At 46.2% G+C, this 15,371-nt stretch overlaps 2 protein-coding genes across 6 annotated transcripts; one reads left to right on the top strand and one right to left on the bottom strand.

Annotated features, from left to right (window-relative positions):
- Positions 1 to 418: 418 nt before the first annotated feature.
- LRRC41 (leucine rich repeat containing 41) lies at positions 419 to 11,338 on the bottom strand. 5 transcript variants are annotated; one of them, XM_038412151.2, is made up of 10 exons: positions 11,202 to 11,338; positions 10,466 to 10,552; positions 9,438 to 9,508; positions 6,465 to 7,662; positions 5,002 to 5,244; positions 3,650 to 3,814; positions 2,763 to 2,861; positions 2,108 to 2,230; positions 1,275 to 1,350; positions 419 to 723 (listed from the first exon to the last, which is right to left on the bottom strand). In XM_038412151.2, the coding sequence occupies exons 3-10, from the start codon at positions 9,462 to 9,464 to the stop codon at positions 489 to 491; spliced, it is 2,166 nt and encodes a 721-aa protein (XP_038268079.1). In that variant the 5' UTR covers positions 9,465 to 9,508; positions 10,466 to 10,552; positions 11,202 to 11,338; the 3' UTR covers positions 419 to 488. The 5 variants fall into 5 exon arrangements, 4 of the variants coding, with proteins under 4 accessions (XP_038268079.1, XP_038268076.1, XP_043376145.1 ...); XM_038412148.2 differs by having other exon boundaries at positions 11,162 to 11,301; XR_005294319.2 differs by having other exon boundaries at positions 591 to 723; positions 1,089 to 1,350; positions 11,162 to 11,301.
- Positions 11,339 to 11,433: 95 nt separating this feature from the next.
- Positions 11,434 to 15,121, top strand: LOC119859709 (cytochrome b-c1 complex subunit 6, mitochondrial). Its single transcript, XM_038412155.2, has 4 exons — positions 11,434 to 11,537; positions 12,918 to 12,950; positions 13,693 to 13,854; positions 14,847 to 15,121. Exons 1-4 carry the CDS (start codon positions 11,487 to 11,489, stop codon positions 14,877 to 14,879), a joined length of 279 nt encoding a protein of 92 aa, XP_038268083.1. The 5' UTR covers positions 11,434 to 11,486; the 3' UTR covers positions 14,880 to 15,121.
- Positions 15,122 to 15,371: the final 250 nt, after the last annotated feature.

Below are 15,371 nucleotides of genomic sequence, written 5' to 3'. Positions count from 1 at the left end.
GTAGTTTGTGTTCCAAACACAAAATGAAAGATTGAGCCAGAGCTGTTCCTGGAATATTGCAGTAACTGCAAGATTCCAACAGACATTACTAACCATTCAACAGTAGCTTAAAGTCCTGAGTCCTGCTGTAACGTGAATAAGAATGTTGTTTTAAATGTGTCCTGTTCAGTGGGTAGAATCAGGTGAGATGCTCCTCCCTCCCCCGTCTTTATTCCTTTTGTTTATAACCTCACTGTTGCTGAGTTTGTTTCCTTCACTGAGTTGCATCATGAAAGTGACATGATCAATTCTCCCTTGCTTGGGGGCGAGGGGTGTAAGAGCCTCTACTTTCTTAGTACATGTTTCTTATCCTAGCTGTGCCTGTTTCTGCACCATGCTTTGCACGCAATGTGAACAGCAATGCCAAAGAAACAGGGACCACTGTTCTGTACAACTTTAATTTATTTCAAACTATCGCTAACGATTTTACAGCCGTTCCTGGGCGTTCATTACATCACACTAATGTAGTCAGCAAAGGCCTGCGAAGAGTCCCATGTGTTGCTGACCACGCTGCACACAGCTCTGAGCCGCCGAAGCGCCTCTCGCGCTGTTGCAGCATCTTGGTCCAACCAGTTCTGAAAGAGGCGGAGGTGGGTAAATGTGACCTGCCCGCCTCTCTGCAGGATGTGGCTCTCCAGCTTCTTTGCAAACTCCAGGAGCCCAGCCGGCTTGATGCAATTTGAGCTTTAAGGGGGTAAAACAAAGAGTAAAATACAGTTAAGATCTTAGGTGCCTACGAGTTACAATTCATTTGAGGAGGAAGAGTGTACTTGTTCTCAAGCATCACACCAAAAATGGCAGGCAGTAGATACTAACGGTTTGATTGTATCCGATGGAGACAGGTCATGCATAAGAGCTGGTTCTACTCTGCCTCTGTAACGGGCTGAGCTGTTCTGTCCATTCTCCCACCAGCTGGCAAGCAATTCAACAAGCATGGTATTTTTGTCGTTAAACTCATTCCTAGCCATTTAAAACTGGGATTTAGATGCTCCACAATGAAAGATGTTTATTTCTTTTTCTTCCCTTGCGGTGTATGCAGGGATACCTACCTTTGAGAGTGCTCAAATCCTGGGTAGTGGCAGCAAGGTGTTCCCTAAAACATAGTCTTAGTTGATGTAGTATCAGCTCAGCTAGTGAACAGAACGAGGCTCAGGTTTACCCTGCTGGCTGGAGCACTGAAGTTTGTTTAAAAAGGGACGTGACGGGAGAGTACTATGGTTGAGGCCGCAGCATACCTGACGTCCAACTGGCAGATGGAAGAGGATGAATCTTCAGAGAAAATGTCAGCCAAGGCAACCAACCTGTGATTCCCTGATGATGGGAAAACCAAATGATGTGAAGCTGCAACCACTGAAAGCGTCAAAGGAAGGAGGGAGGCGCAGCACCAAGGGACTTAAGCAGCTTCAGCTCTGGCCCATTACTACTAGAAATCAGGCTGCAATCAAACACCATCGAACAGCAAAGTGTGAAAGTCACTATGAAAGTTGGGCTTCACACTGGGGGCGTACCAGTGAGAGAGGTTCAATAGGTCCATTGAGCCATTCAATTCCTCATCCTCACTACACCTTTAACTGTTACCTGAACATTACTAAAGCAACAAGGTCCTGTAGGAAATCATTAAAGAAACCTGTAACTTTAGAAAGATCCAAGTTGCATTGAGTAAGCTGATGCAGTTGCTTTAAGAGGCAGAATGTCTGCATAGTACACCTGGCTATAGATAGTGCTATCAGCTTTATTTCTAGCTATTCTAGAATCAGGGCCTTAATCTTCCACATCTGGAATCCCACCTCTGTCAGTGGCCAAAACCTCGCACTTCATAGAAAGGGGGGGAAAAAAATCCCATCATGCACCTGGATAATTGTGCAATGCAGCGCATGGCTGAAATGCCCTATATACCTCCATGAAGAAATATTCATTCCACAAATACCACTGTTTAACAGCTGTTGTGTGTTTAACTCATTGGTAGAAGTTGGTCAGCAATGGCTTTGACTACTCTACTCCCCTGAGAGTTAGCTGTCAGGGAGCTAGTGTAAGGGGATGCCCACATAGTTCCATTGACAGTACATACCAAGTCTGTTTCCAGGCAATTTGAGGCTCTTCAAAGTTGAATTTCTCTTCACTATTTTGATTATGTTGGATAGAAACTCAGTGGTGCAGCTTTCAAACAGCCGACAAAAGGAAAACGTAATTTCTACCAAAAAAATACACACAGTGATAGATGTATCTTTGGCCTCTCTCACCACAGTCAGTAAATTATTTATTGACATATTGCAGATCGCTTTGGGAAACATGTTTAAGGTGCAAGAACTGAAACCATCCTTGCTAGGTACCTATTACAACATGCTTAAAATGAATAGTGTAGGCAGGACCCTCAATGGTGTTGTTACCTGGGTAAAACCCTGATCATATCCCTCAGTTATGTGACCTGATTATAAGGTTATAGCACCATGCATGTTATGTCTAACAACCACGACCGTAACTCAGTTGTTTTGTATTGCAGACTGGCTTCAGAGCTTTACCACTCCTTAGTCACAACCCAGGTATGTTCTCATCCTCCCTGCCCACCGCCCCCAAAAGTCACACATCCCATCTCCTTCCCATTCCTGAGACAATGAAACTGTCAGACAAATCCTGTATTCCCTAGGATCACACACTGACTCCAACCTCAGCCCCACCAGCAGTCTGTGGTGCAGCCCTTATGGGTGGGGAAGTGTTTGCTGTACCTTGAAGGACAGGGTCCTGCAGCAGCAGGAGAACTTCCTTCTGGTAGTCGGCAAGGTTCACATCATGGAAACTCAGTCTCTTCAGGCCTGGATTACACTCTGCAAGACGGACAAAACCTTACTGGTCAGGTATCGTGTGCTTGTGTGTCAAAAGAAACTTGCCATCTGCTAATGAAATCCTAACCACACAGCTGGCTGTCCTGGATAAATAACAGCTCACCATTCACAGTACTTAAACTTACAAAGTTAGGGCCAAATTCTGCTTTCAGATTTCTGCAATACAGTAACTCCCAACTCCGCACGGTAATTTTCACTAAAACAAAAATGGGAAGAAAATACCTACTGCCTTTTCCATTTTTCTGTGTTCGTGTATTATGCCAAGTGTGTGCATCGTAGAGCCAAGAGTAAAATTTTCAAAAGCACTTAGGTGTCTAATTCACTTTTGAAAATGGGACTTAAGTATGTTAGGCGCTTTTGAAAAATTTACCTAGCACGTACAGTCCAAAGCAACAGAAAAGCAAATGGTTAGGGCTCTAAAAAGGCTCTGCTGAGACAGCTATGCCAGTATAGCTAGGCTGGTGGAGCCCCTTACTGGAGATACAATTTATACCAGCATAAGAAGATCTATAGATAAACTACCTGCCTGAACAGTGTTGCAGGCATAGCTGTGTCTACACAGGGTTTTGCCAGCATTGCTATTTCAGTCGGGTGTGGAATTTTTCACACACCTGAGTGAGACAACTATGCCCACAAAACTTTGTAGTGTAGACCTGTCCCCCTAGACAATATAGGTGGCAGAGGAACAGGGAGGCCCCTAGACAAGCTGCTCACAGGAGAACATGATAGGTTTTGTCCAAGAAGCTCGCTGCACAGTTTTATTGTGTTACCTTTGAGTGCCTGCAGAAGGAGCCCAAACTCCAGGGGACAGGAAATTGTAGCACTGTCCAGGGACAACTGCTGGAGAGACCTTGAGGCTTTCAACACTGGCAAAAGGAGACTGGTCTGCAGAGGTTCTCTGGGGAATCGGATCTCTAACTGTTCCAGGCAGCTCTCTAAAGGGAGGGGAAACGATGTTTGTTGGCAAACACTTTCTCTCAAAAATGTTTGATAAATGCATTTGGTTCCCAGAGGAACTAAGTCATCCACTGTACCCATCACCAGTGTCTGGGTGCATGGAAGAGTAATGAATATATAGACTTGGTGTAACATTTTCCTATGTGACTTAGGCACCTCAGTCTCATTGATTTTCAGTAGGACTTATGCTCCTCAACACCTAAGTCACATTTGAAAATTTTACCCCCTTATCCACAAATAGCTGAATCAGCCTTCATTCCAGGACACAGTTCTTCACAGATCCCCTTCAAAGCCAAAAGTCTGTGGCTTGATCTACACTTAAGTTATACCAGCATAGCTGGGTTGGTCAGGGGTGTGAAAAAACCACACCCTTGACTGACATAGCTACACTGACCAAACCCCCAGCATAGACGCAGCTGTGCTGACTGAAGAGTGCTTAGCTGACATCATTCAGGGAGGTGATATTTCTACATTGACAGAAGAACAACTTCTATTAGCAAAGGCTGTCTCTACACTAGCGGGCTATGGCAGCAGAGGCTGTACATAATGCCCTGAAGACCAACACATCTGTTGAAAGAAGGGAGGAAGTGGGTTCCAGAATCTGCAGTCCCTGACCTGCTACAGCACTCAGACATGGAAATCCCGGGGCTTAGCAATAGCCTTGCACTTGATCTCAGCTATCATGATGGTGAACAGAATTTTTTTTTCTGACTGACACCAGCCAACCTATACAAGGCCTTATATATCATAGTCAATAGCATGAATTGCACACACAAGTGAACAGGAAGCCAGAACAGCACAGCAGATCTGGACCACACAGATAAGCAAGCCAACAGCCACTTTCTGCGCTGATCATAGGTTCGGCCTGGCCTTGTTAGGTGCTGACATTGTGTTTGGTATTTTACATGACACAGTTAAAGACATTCTGTCCAGAAGCCCTCAAAAGTTGTGCCATGTCAGAGCATACAACAGACTGGAGGTTACAATCAATCTGCAGGTGGAAAATTGTGGCAAGGTCCGACTTGCAAAGGAATGGTCACAATCACCTAGCTAAGTGCAAACTGGGCCAGGACTTAAGCATCTTACCCTGTGTGTAAAGGAGGTTGAACTTACTGCTTTAAGCAAACAGCAAGATCTCATGTACTCATCAGCATCTATAGTCTACCTGGAATTTCTGCCTCCGAGCTCGAACGCCCTTCTGGCCTGTTCCCCTCCAGCTGGTTTTTGAGATCAAAGCTGACTGAGAGCGTGTGAAGGCGGGGGAAAGCAGTCAGGATGGACCGAACAAGCTCCACCGAGGGGATGTATGAGAACACGTCACTCACACGCACCACATGGAGGCTGCAGTCTCTGCGGTGAGAGAGGGCCCGGAGCCCAGACAGGATGCAGAAGATATTAGCGCCCAGGCCTGAAACCAACATTTCAATAGCAAGCAAGATGGGTGTTACATACACAGAGAGAGCAAATAATTCAGCAAGGCTGGAACAAAGACCCAGCCTGTATCATCTACACCTTTCTAACAGATCCCAGTGTTGGACTGTGGACCAGTTTCCCCAGGGAAGAGGTAGAAGCCATCACTGTAGCAATTTAAAACTGGACAATGCATTAGACAAATTACAGGGAACAATCCTGCACTTCAGGGATGGATTAGATGGCTTCTGATTAGTAAAATACGTGATTAACTCTAGGCAACGTCTTAAGAACTCCAGAGTCTTTCATACATATTGACAACGTTAGATATAAAAGATTGACTAGGTCACTTTGTCCATTTCCACTAGCCAGTGCAGAACTCTTATCAGCAGAGCTTTATTCAGCCCAGTACAATGTTCCAAGCTTCCCACAATTCCTTTTGGGAACTATTCTATAATCTAAGACTCTTATCCTGTAACCTGCCCCCACAGAACTCCACTGATTTCAGTAGAGCTCTGCATGGGTGCAGGAATCTGCCTGCCTGCAAAAGTCTGGAGAATCAGGGTCTATCAGACTTCACCATTAGGAAGTTATCCTTTTGCTCTGTTTCACCCCCACTACTTCTAGTTAGACTCATTTGTCCCTTTAATCTGATGGGTTTACATCCCAGTTCCTTCTCCAAAGTAAAGTTACCATAAATGTACATAGGAACAAAAAATGTTACAGGATGTTTTTACTCTGTGGTGAAGAATCCCCTCTGGACCCCATTAAAATATTAAACCCTTTTATTATTAATTATGGATAATATAGTGGTGTCTAAGGGCCAGCCAAGAATAGGGCCCCACTGTGCTGTACACAGTAGAAGGTCTCTTTCCTTTTCTTCCTTTCCCTTCTCTCACCGCTTGTATCATCTTCATTATACTCGACTTGCATCTTAGCACCTTTTCCTCTAACACAGACACATCCCTCTCATATTTTAAGCCCGGTTGCTGCTGATCAGCTTTCCTTTGCTTTTTTCCCTACTTAAAGAAAGCCTTGCATAGTTTGAAGCGTCCTTGCTACCTATATTTTCAGGGTGAGTTTAAGAATGCCCAATAACATCTGTTCTACCCAACCAAAATTTCAGTGCAGATCTTAGCAGTTTTTAGAATTTGGCTTTAGTCAGAAACCAGATTGTCAAACACACCTGAAATTAAAAGCTCTGTTATTATTACTAACCATTGTAAGACAGAACCAGCTTTTCTAAAGATGCCCAAGAGCTCAGCAGGTTCCCCAAAGCCCGACAGGTGTCCCCAGTCAGAGGGATGGAGAACAATTCCAACGTGGATACACTTCGGAAGCGGCATGCCACTTTCAGAGGAAGGATTCCGATAGATCCTCCTTCCGTGCAGCCAACACCCTCAAAGCTAGGAGCGTCTGCTGGGGAAGGGGCCCAGCCATCAATGCTTTCCCCCTCCTGGGCATTGCTTTCATAGACCGACTCTGCCGTCTCCTCCTCCTCCCTAGCAACAGCGAAGACAAAATCATAAAGATCTTCTGAGTCTGCACGAGTTCTGCGGTTTCTCCTGGTGCAGCGGCGCTTCCTCCCCACTGCAGTCTTAAACTGTCTATAGGGCTTTCGGAAAGCAGGACTAACTGAAGATCTTTTTGGAAGGGAAGGAGAAGACTCTACTTTAATGTTGTAATACTCAGGGGGCACCTTGCAGTTTATATCTTGACATGCTAGGTTTTGCAAAGGATGGCTCCTCAATCCACAGAGCATTGGAGTTTTAACAGTTTGAGAGTCAGGATCAGCTTCTTGAAGAACTTTGGCTGAAGCAGTTTGGGCCTTCTTGCTTCTTGACTCACTATCACCCCACTGGACAGTCTCGGGTTGTTCAGTAGATCCACAGCACAGCTGATTTGACTCTAGCAGGGCATCATCCTCTTGAGTTAGCAGGCCTTGGGCATCTGACTCCTCTCTGCAAAGACTGCAAGGGCTGCCCTGCTGCACAAGTGTCTTACCTGGGTGCCAAAACCCAGCACTCATACTCAGAATGAGGACTAAAAGCACTTTATCGGGAACTGGCCAGGAACACATGGACACCTGGCTGACAGCTCCATGGTGGATCAGATGATGAAGCAGCAAACTTAGTGAATGTCTAATGGACAGATCGGAGGTCAGCAGATGACGGAACTTCAAGGTTCTCAGTGAGCCAGCCAGGTTTTCTAGCACTCTTTGATTGGGCTCAGCAGTGAGCTCTGCTACCCCCTGCAGCATGTTACAGATGGTGAGCTGCGTAACATGCCGTGAGCTGTGGAGTAGGGGGGAAAAATGACGGTCACTCAGGCGCTGATCTGAAGAAACATCCAAAACTCCATGTAGGACATTTGAGAAGAAAGTTTCAAGGAACTTCTTCCTCCAACTTGTTATGTTCTGTAATAAAATCCCAGAATTAATGGATGTTATCCTCATTTATACAAGGACATACTGGGAAAGAGGGAGTGGACTTTCACCCTAGGATGCTAATTCAGATTCTATCCAGGTCAGTAGTGACCATAAGCTGTTATCATCTGACAAAGCGTTTAGTGGCTTCAGTCAGTATCACAGAAACCACCACTGCCACTATTTTCCCAGTTGTCGTCAGTCTCTGTAGAGGTCAAGGATGTGCCATGGAGACTGAAATACCCTCTCATCCCAACAGGCAGTCCCTTCAGGAAAGTTTGGGGGAATATTGGTGGTAAACAAGCTTATACTGTCACAACCTATGCCACATGGATTCCATGTTGCAAGGCAACATTTGACACCAGCTAAGGTTCTGATCCTGAAAAGTACTGTAGTCCGTCAACTAGCATCGAAGGTCTTAACTAAAATCAGTGGGAGGGCTCAGTGTATCAGAATCAGGCTTACAGACATATTGTACTCCCTAATCATTCAGGGTTCTAATTCAACAGTTTATTCCCCATGTGTCTTTACTCCAACACCTGCACAGCAGAGGCTTTACAACTGGGGCATCTGGAGGTAGCACCACCACAGCAACAACAAAGACAGGGGCAAGAATTTTAAGGTCAGAAAGGACCTTTAGGGGTCGTCTAGTCTGACCACCTTTATAACGCAAGACAGAGAACTGCACCAAGTGGCTCCTGCATCAAAAGCCCATTATTTCTAGCTGAGCTAGAGCATCTCTTTAGACAGACATAGTGAGGGAGACTCCACTATGTTCCTTAGTAAATTTGTTCCAATGGAGAGTTACACTCACTGGTAAAAAACTGCACCTTATTTCTACTCTGAACTTTTTCAGCTTCAGCTTCCATTTGTTTGATCTTGCTGCGCCTTTGTCTGCTGGATTAAAGAGCACTCTACTATCAGAAATCTTCTCCCCAAGCAGGTACTTATAGACCCGGATCAAATCACCTCTTAACCTTCTCTTTGTTAAACTAAATAGATTGAGCCTCTTTATTTTCTCACTCTAAGGGAGGTTTTCCAGACCTCAAATCATTTTTGTAGTTCTTTTCTGATCACTTTCCAATTTGTCAACAACCTTTTTAAAGTGTGGACATCACAACTGGACACAGTACCACCATATACAGTGGGTACAATACCTCTCTATTTCTACTCAACATTCCCCATCTTATATATCCAAGGATTGCATTTGTTCCCTTAGCCACCACATTACACTGTGAGCACACGTTCAGCTGGCTATCCACCATAGCCCCCAAGTCCCTTGCTGAATTATGCTTTCCAAAATACAGTCCCTCATCCTCCAAGTGTGACCTACATTCTTGGTTCCTAAATGTAGGACCTTCCTAGAGTGTAATAAAATCAGAGTAAAATAAATTTATTTTCATCCCAATTCCATGCACGTTCATTGTGAGGCTCAAAATGTACAGTGCACGTGCATACACTTCAGTAGTGGGCTTCATCCTAATATATTAAGCTCACAAAGTGCTATAGCATCCTTCTGGATGAAAAATTATATATAAATACAAGATAAGGTGTTTTATGGAACATTTTGAATACCAGGGTGACATCCTAATCCCTGATCCTGTAAATATTTACACATGTTTAACTTTAGACATGTCAGTAGTCTCTCTCAAATCAATGGAATTATTCACATACTCAAAGTGAAAAATATGAATAAGTGTTCGCAAAATTGAGTTGTAAACTTTGTGTCCTTTCTAAATTGGTCCATCAGCAGCTTTCCAACTCACCTCTGACTTGGGTGGTCTGATTTTCATCACATCGTTCCAGAGTTTGTGCCATATGGGCTGGGTTGAGAGTCCTGAAATACAAATAATTTTACACCAAATCCTCGATCTCAAAAGATTTACTCAATTTTCCCTTCTCGGGTTTCACAATGATGTTAATTTAAAACAAATAAGATTAGAAACATGAGTCATCAAATGCTATTTTTTGGAGAACGTTCGGGGCACTAGATTGATACTCATTTAAAAGAAATAAGACATTTTATGTTTGCTAAAGAGGCACTATGTGGTTAAAATAATATTTTAAAACATATTTAGTACAAAAATAATATTTTCCCCATTACCTATTACATGTCAGATTGTTATTCTTTTAGTTTTGGTAATCTAATTAATTATTATAAATTAATTAAAACTTTTCTGTACTAATCCTGCCTATGTACTTTTAGTATTCCTCATTTTGGACACTAAGTAATAATTTTCACTGTTGAATACTTACATAGAAGCAAAAAGCAGCAAAGTTTGGATTGCAAATGTTGCAGGCAGTGTTATTATTTACAAAACTATTTCCAGTGGAATTTAAACAATCAAATATACTCAGTATTTCTTGTTTTAGGAATTGAAAATGTTATTTTTAGAAAGCCAAAGTTTGGGATGAAATTTGACTTGATGGTGTCTTTTAAAAACTATACATTTAGGGATTTTCACTGAATTCTAATCTATTTAAGCAGACTGTATGTAACAGATACCATCAGCCCTTTTAAATAATATTATTATTCATCTCATTGTTATTCATCAGCCATGGTCAGCAGTGATCGAAAATCTTTAATGCTGTTCAGTGCTCTATAAGAAATGTATTTGGCATTCTAAATCCAGTTCCAATTAGGGAAAGCGTACACACTAAAAAACTTCTCATCGCTGAGAGTAATTGCTATTCCTTGTTGACAGTGTCAGCAGAGAGGCCCAGAACCAAATGGTCAATGGAGACCAAACGACCCTTCAACTTTAGAGAAGACATTTTCATGAATAAAACTGACCTTTTTTCACAGCAATTTCCTCAATCCTTTCCAGGTAATAGATATTAAGCAAAGGCAGAATTCCCTGGAGTATCTGTCCAGGAAGTGCTTTGGGGTGGAAGAAGAGAACAGATGCAAAATACTTTATAAGTCTGGGGGGCGGAAAAGGTTTAGAGAGACAACAAATACAATGGAGACTGAAGTTCCCACTAGGGTAACACTCTGGTCCGTGGATTAATGTTCACCTAAATGTGCATTTTGGCACTTGCACTTAAAGCAAAGACAAGAACTCATCACCACTGTGCCCGTGTCCAAGTTCGTCCAGTCAGGTTCCACAGTGATGCCTTCCTCACAAAGACCCCAGGGATGGGGATGTCCTGGTAACTCTGGGGCACTCAGCGCTCAATGTGCTGCCATCACAGATGTCACATACTTAACTCAGCTCCCACCGCACACGCTGCATTGGAAGAAGCCTGGGACTCCCCCCATTTCACCACCAAACACTTGCGACATCCCCCAAGTTGGGACCCGCCCCCAACACACACACACATATATACACTGGGACACCCCCCCCCCGCATGCCCCCCCACTGCCCAGGACTCAGACGATCCTTCTCCAAACTGCATTAGGACAGAGGTGAAACACCCCCCATTGCAGTGGGACTGGCCTAGGATCCGCCCCCCCCCGCGCCCCTGGGACCCCTGCGCCCCCCCTTACCCCAAACCTCTCTCTCCAGGGTCCCCATGGCGGAGCTCACCACCACCCCACTCAGCTCGAAGAGGCTGGGGGGGCCCCCAGCAGCGGCCTCTCCCTCCGCCCGGGCCTCCATGGCCGCCGCCGCCGCCCTCACTCAGACCGAGCACCCTCGAGACGGGCCCGCCGCACAGAGTGAAACAGCGCCGGGCAGCGCCGCCATCTTGGGAGGGTCAGGTGGGCCTAGCTTCCGCTTCCGGGTGAGAGGGGGACCGGAGAGGCGGGGTTTCCGGGGGGTGACCCTGGCGAGTCCTTCTGCGCCTGTGAGGGAGCCCGGAGCAGAGCGGCGATGGGGCTGCAGGACGAGGAGATGCTGGAGGGCCGCAGCGGGGAACCTGAGGTGAGGCGAGGTCAGGCGGGCCTAGCCCGACCGGGGGCCGCCTCTACCCCACCGCGGCCTGTCCCCCGCCGGCCCCGCTCGTCCCGTACCCGCCCTCGGGACCCGGCCCGCGCCACAGCCTCTCTCCGCCCCTCCCCTCCCCTCCCCTCCCCTCCCATAGCCGTGTCCCCTGCCGGCCCCCGTACCCTGCCCGTCCCGCCCTGGGCACCCGGCCCGCGCCACAGCCTCTCTCCCCCCGTGTCCCCTGCCGGCCCCCGTACCCTGCCCATCCCGCCCTGGGCACCCGGCCCGCGCCACAGCCTCTCTCCCCCCGTGTCCCCTGCCGGCCCCCGGCCCCTGCCCATCCCGCCCTGGGCCCCCGGCCCGCGCCACAGCCTCTCTCCCCCCGTGTCCCCTGCCGGCCCCCGTACCCTGCCCATCCCGCCCTGGGCACCCGGCCCGCGCCACAGCCTCTCTCCGCCCCTCCCCTCCCCTCCCATAGCCGTGTCCCCTGCCGGCCCCCGTACCCTGCCCATCCCGCCCTGGGCACCCGGCCCGCGCCACAGCCTCTCTCCCCCAGAGCCGTGTCCCCTGCCGGCCCCCGTACCCTGCCCGTCCCGCCCTGGGCACCCGGCCCGCGCCACAGCCTCTCTCCCCCCTCCCCCCCATAGCCGTGTCCCCTGCCGGCCCCCGTACCCTGCTCTTCCGGGGTGGGCCCCTCACCTGCCGGGAGCCCCGCGAGGCTGGCTGGGCTTGCGCTGCGGAGCCTCCCGCTGCAGGGGCCTGGGGAGCCGCTCGGCGCCCAGCTGTTCCCGTGCCCAGCCCCCGGGCCATCGCAACTCCTGGGCTGCCTGGGGCGGGGCGGGTTCCAGGGGCGCCTAGCAGCAGGTCTGGAGCTCTGGTGCTAGGCGCTGTAAGACTCGGACCAAAGCGCTGGTGCACGAAGACAGCAGAGAGCAAGTGGAGACGCTCGGGGAGCCCACGGAAGTAACGAGACCGCGCTGAGCGGCGGGGGGCTCAGCAATTCAGTTTCAACTGCAAGAGTGGGAACGTTTGTACGAAACAAAACTGCTCTCTAATGGCGCAGGGGAGAGTCTTATGCTTAAAGGATCTAGGCAGACAAATTTGCACAGTCTCTTCCTGAAAGAACTGGCTTAAAGATTGAGCTGTTAAGGTGAAAACAGAGTATAAATCAGAAATAAATTGTATAACCCGCCGTTCGTTCAGTGTCTGGAATTAATCAAGCCATATAAAATAAAGCTGAGAGAGATTTCCTAAAGCCTGCGTGTGACTCTGGAAATAGCTTTTATACTCAATAGACTCTTAAGTGTGTATAATGGCATAAACGCTTTCTGTATGGCATAATATAACTGACTTTTATCTGGTATCTCTTTCTTCCAGGAAGAGGAGGAGGAGGAGGAGGCAGAGCTAGTGGTAAGAACTACTGAAGCTAAGAAACCTTTTCCACCAAGGAAAAACTGCAAGAAGCATAAATGTTTTATAATGGATGTGAATTATGCTTTTTATCTTTAATTAACCAAACTTGTTCTAAAGAAGGGGCTGATGAAATTAACACTTGTGGTGTCTCATTTACTGTGCAGTATACAGGGAATAGAATGAACTAATGTCTAAAGATCTGGTTTTCAGTGAACTTGTAGGTGTACACTTGTGTACAATTTTGTACCGTGGTTACCATGTGCTCAAGCATACCTGGTAGTATATGCAAAATAAGTGCTTCTTTGTACATGTGCAAATGTGTGGGGTTTTTATCGGTGTGTTTCTATGGGCTTGCTGAGTGTCAGGCCCTGGATATAATGTGTAGTTTATACGTGATATGCTTTCATTTTGAGAGCCATGGAGGCTTTTAGCACCACAAATGGTACATACTTGTGGTTGTGGTGTGTTTTGCTCATCTTTTTTTTAGAAGAGGTACAGAGCAGGGGCAATTTATTCAGCTGAGGACATGCCCTCTCCCCCCCCCCCCCCCCAGCTTCGGGCTTGGGTGTGCGTGTGTAGCGTTACCTATTAGCGTGCAATGGAATTTGGTTTGGAACTATTGTCTGAACTCTCAAAGTCTATTCTTTGCATATGATTTGCATCTGAGCACATAGAATAAGTAACTCTACAAACTGTGTTGTTGGACTTTTTGTTCTCAATCTTTGAACTTGACCCTCAGGATCCTTTAACCACAGTAAGGGAGCACTGTGAGCAGACTGAGAAGTGTGTGAAGGCACGGGAGAAGCTGGAGCTGTGTGACGCGCGAGTGTCTGCAAGGTCCCACACGCAGGAGGAATGTACGGAAGAGCTTTTCGACTTCTTGCATGCCAGGGACCACTGTGTAAGTCCAACAGGGGCTGATATCTAGTCATTTGTGTTGGTTTGCAATCTCTAATGAGACGTGGCTGAATCAGTATCTTGTATTTATAATACGTAGCTGTTATGTCACACTCTTCATCAGTAGATCTCAAAGCACTTTACAAAGGAGATCAGTATCGTTATCCCCATTCTACAGATGAGGCTCAGAGGTGAAAGTCACCCAGCAAGCCAGTGACAGAGCCAGGAATAGAACCAGGTCTCCTACTTCCCAGTCCAGTGCCCTGACCATCAGCCCAGATTGCATCTATAAGGCTGCTGATGCTCTAAAATATTTTATTTGATTGCAGTACAGGGTGAATGAATAAGAACAAGCATCTACTGAATCAGTGTTGTTTTTAATTTTGAAGAACTCTGAACCTTGATCCTGTGAGGTGATTTTTTTTTCTCTTAAATACTCATTTGTTCCTGCTTTTGTGTTGAAATTCTGACTCATTATAACCATTACATTTAATGCACTATATGGGATAAGAACACTCAGAGGGAGTGGTTTTTTTTTTTTTTTTAGGGGGCCCTGTGCTGATCAGTATGCACTGTAGTACAACTACTAAATACAACTCATCTCTGAAGCAGGTGGATTAATTTGAAATATTGGAGTTTGTAAGAACACTTGGCTTGAAAAAAGAATTCAATATTGCTACTTTGTCAGGCTCTAGTAGTTGGTTTGAAGTACGCTTTTATAGCCTTCATAAGCTTGTTTGAAGAAAGACAAAGGTGGGACCATATAGACAATTAGAAAATTATTGGTAGTCAAGGAAGACAAACTTCTCTGTGATCAATCCTCTAATTATGTTGCTGCTGTTTTAATGAATCTGAGATACAGAAGATAGGGACATAAAGATAGGGAAGTGAGGAGAGAGAGAGAGAGAGAGAATGTGATGTCTGTTCAGTTCTCAAGACCTTTGTGTTGAGAGAACCTGTCGGTTACTGAAAGCTTTCTTCACCTTGCCTTTTTAGGTGGCTCACAAACTCTTTAAGAATCTGAAGTAAATGTTGGAGCAAGTCCCACCATCTGCCTCCACCGTTCAGCTGGAACACGGTGCAGTTTCTTTTTGGATTCCAAGCGCTGCTTGCTGCCCATTATTGTGAATGTACAGTATAAGTGAACAGCTTCCTGGCTGGGCTGCGGTGATCCAGGTGCCAACGTGTCATTGCATCTATGTTCCGTGAAAAATATGCAGCTGTAATAAAACCATCCTCTGTAGTTTTCCATATTAAACATATTCAAAGTTCCTGTGGAAATGGCTTCATTTTATGACTACGTAATGAAGACTGTTAATTAATATTTATAACTAGACAGTAGGGATGGGAGGTGTCCTCCTGTTGTAGAAATTCCCTTGTGCATAACCATTACTAGCAGGATGAGGATCAAGGACAAGCACAGATACAACTTTGTTCTTGTTGGAACTGTGAAGAGATTATTTCTTGGCCTCTTTCTTCTGTTATGTGGAGACTAGACAGGACTACTCATAAATCTGCCAG

Source organism: Dermochelys coriacea, chromosome 8, assembly GCF_009764565.3.
Source record: "Dermochelys coriacea isolate rDerCor1 chromosome 8, rDerCor1.pri.v4, whole genome shotgun sequence".
Taxonomy (NCBI): Eukaryota; Metazoa; Chordata; order Testudines; family Dermochelyidae; genus Dermochelys; species Dermochelys coriacea.
The sequence above is the reverse complement of the archived record's forward strand: the minus strand, read 5'-3'. Positions and strand labels throughout refer to the sequence as shown.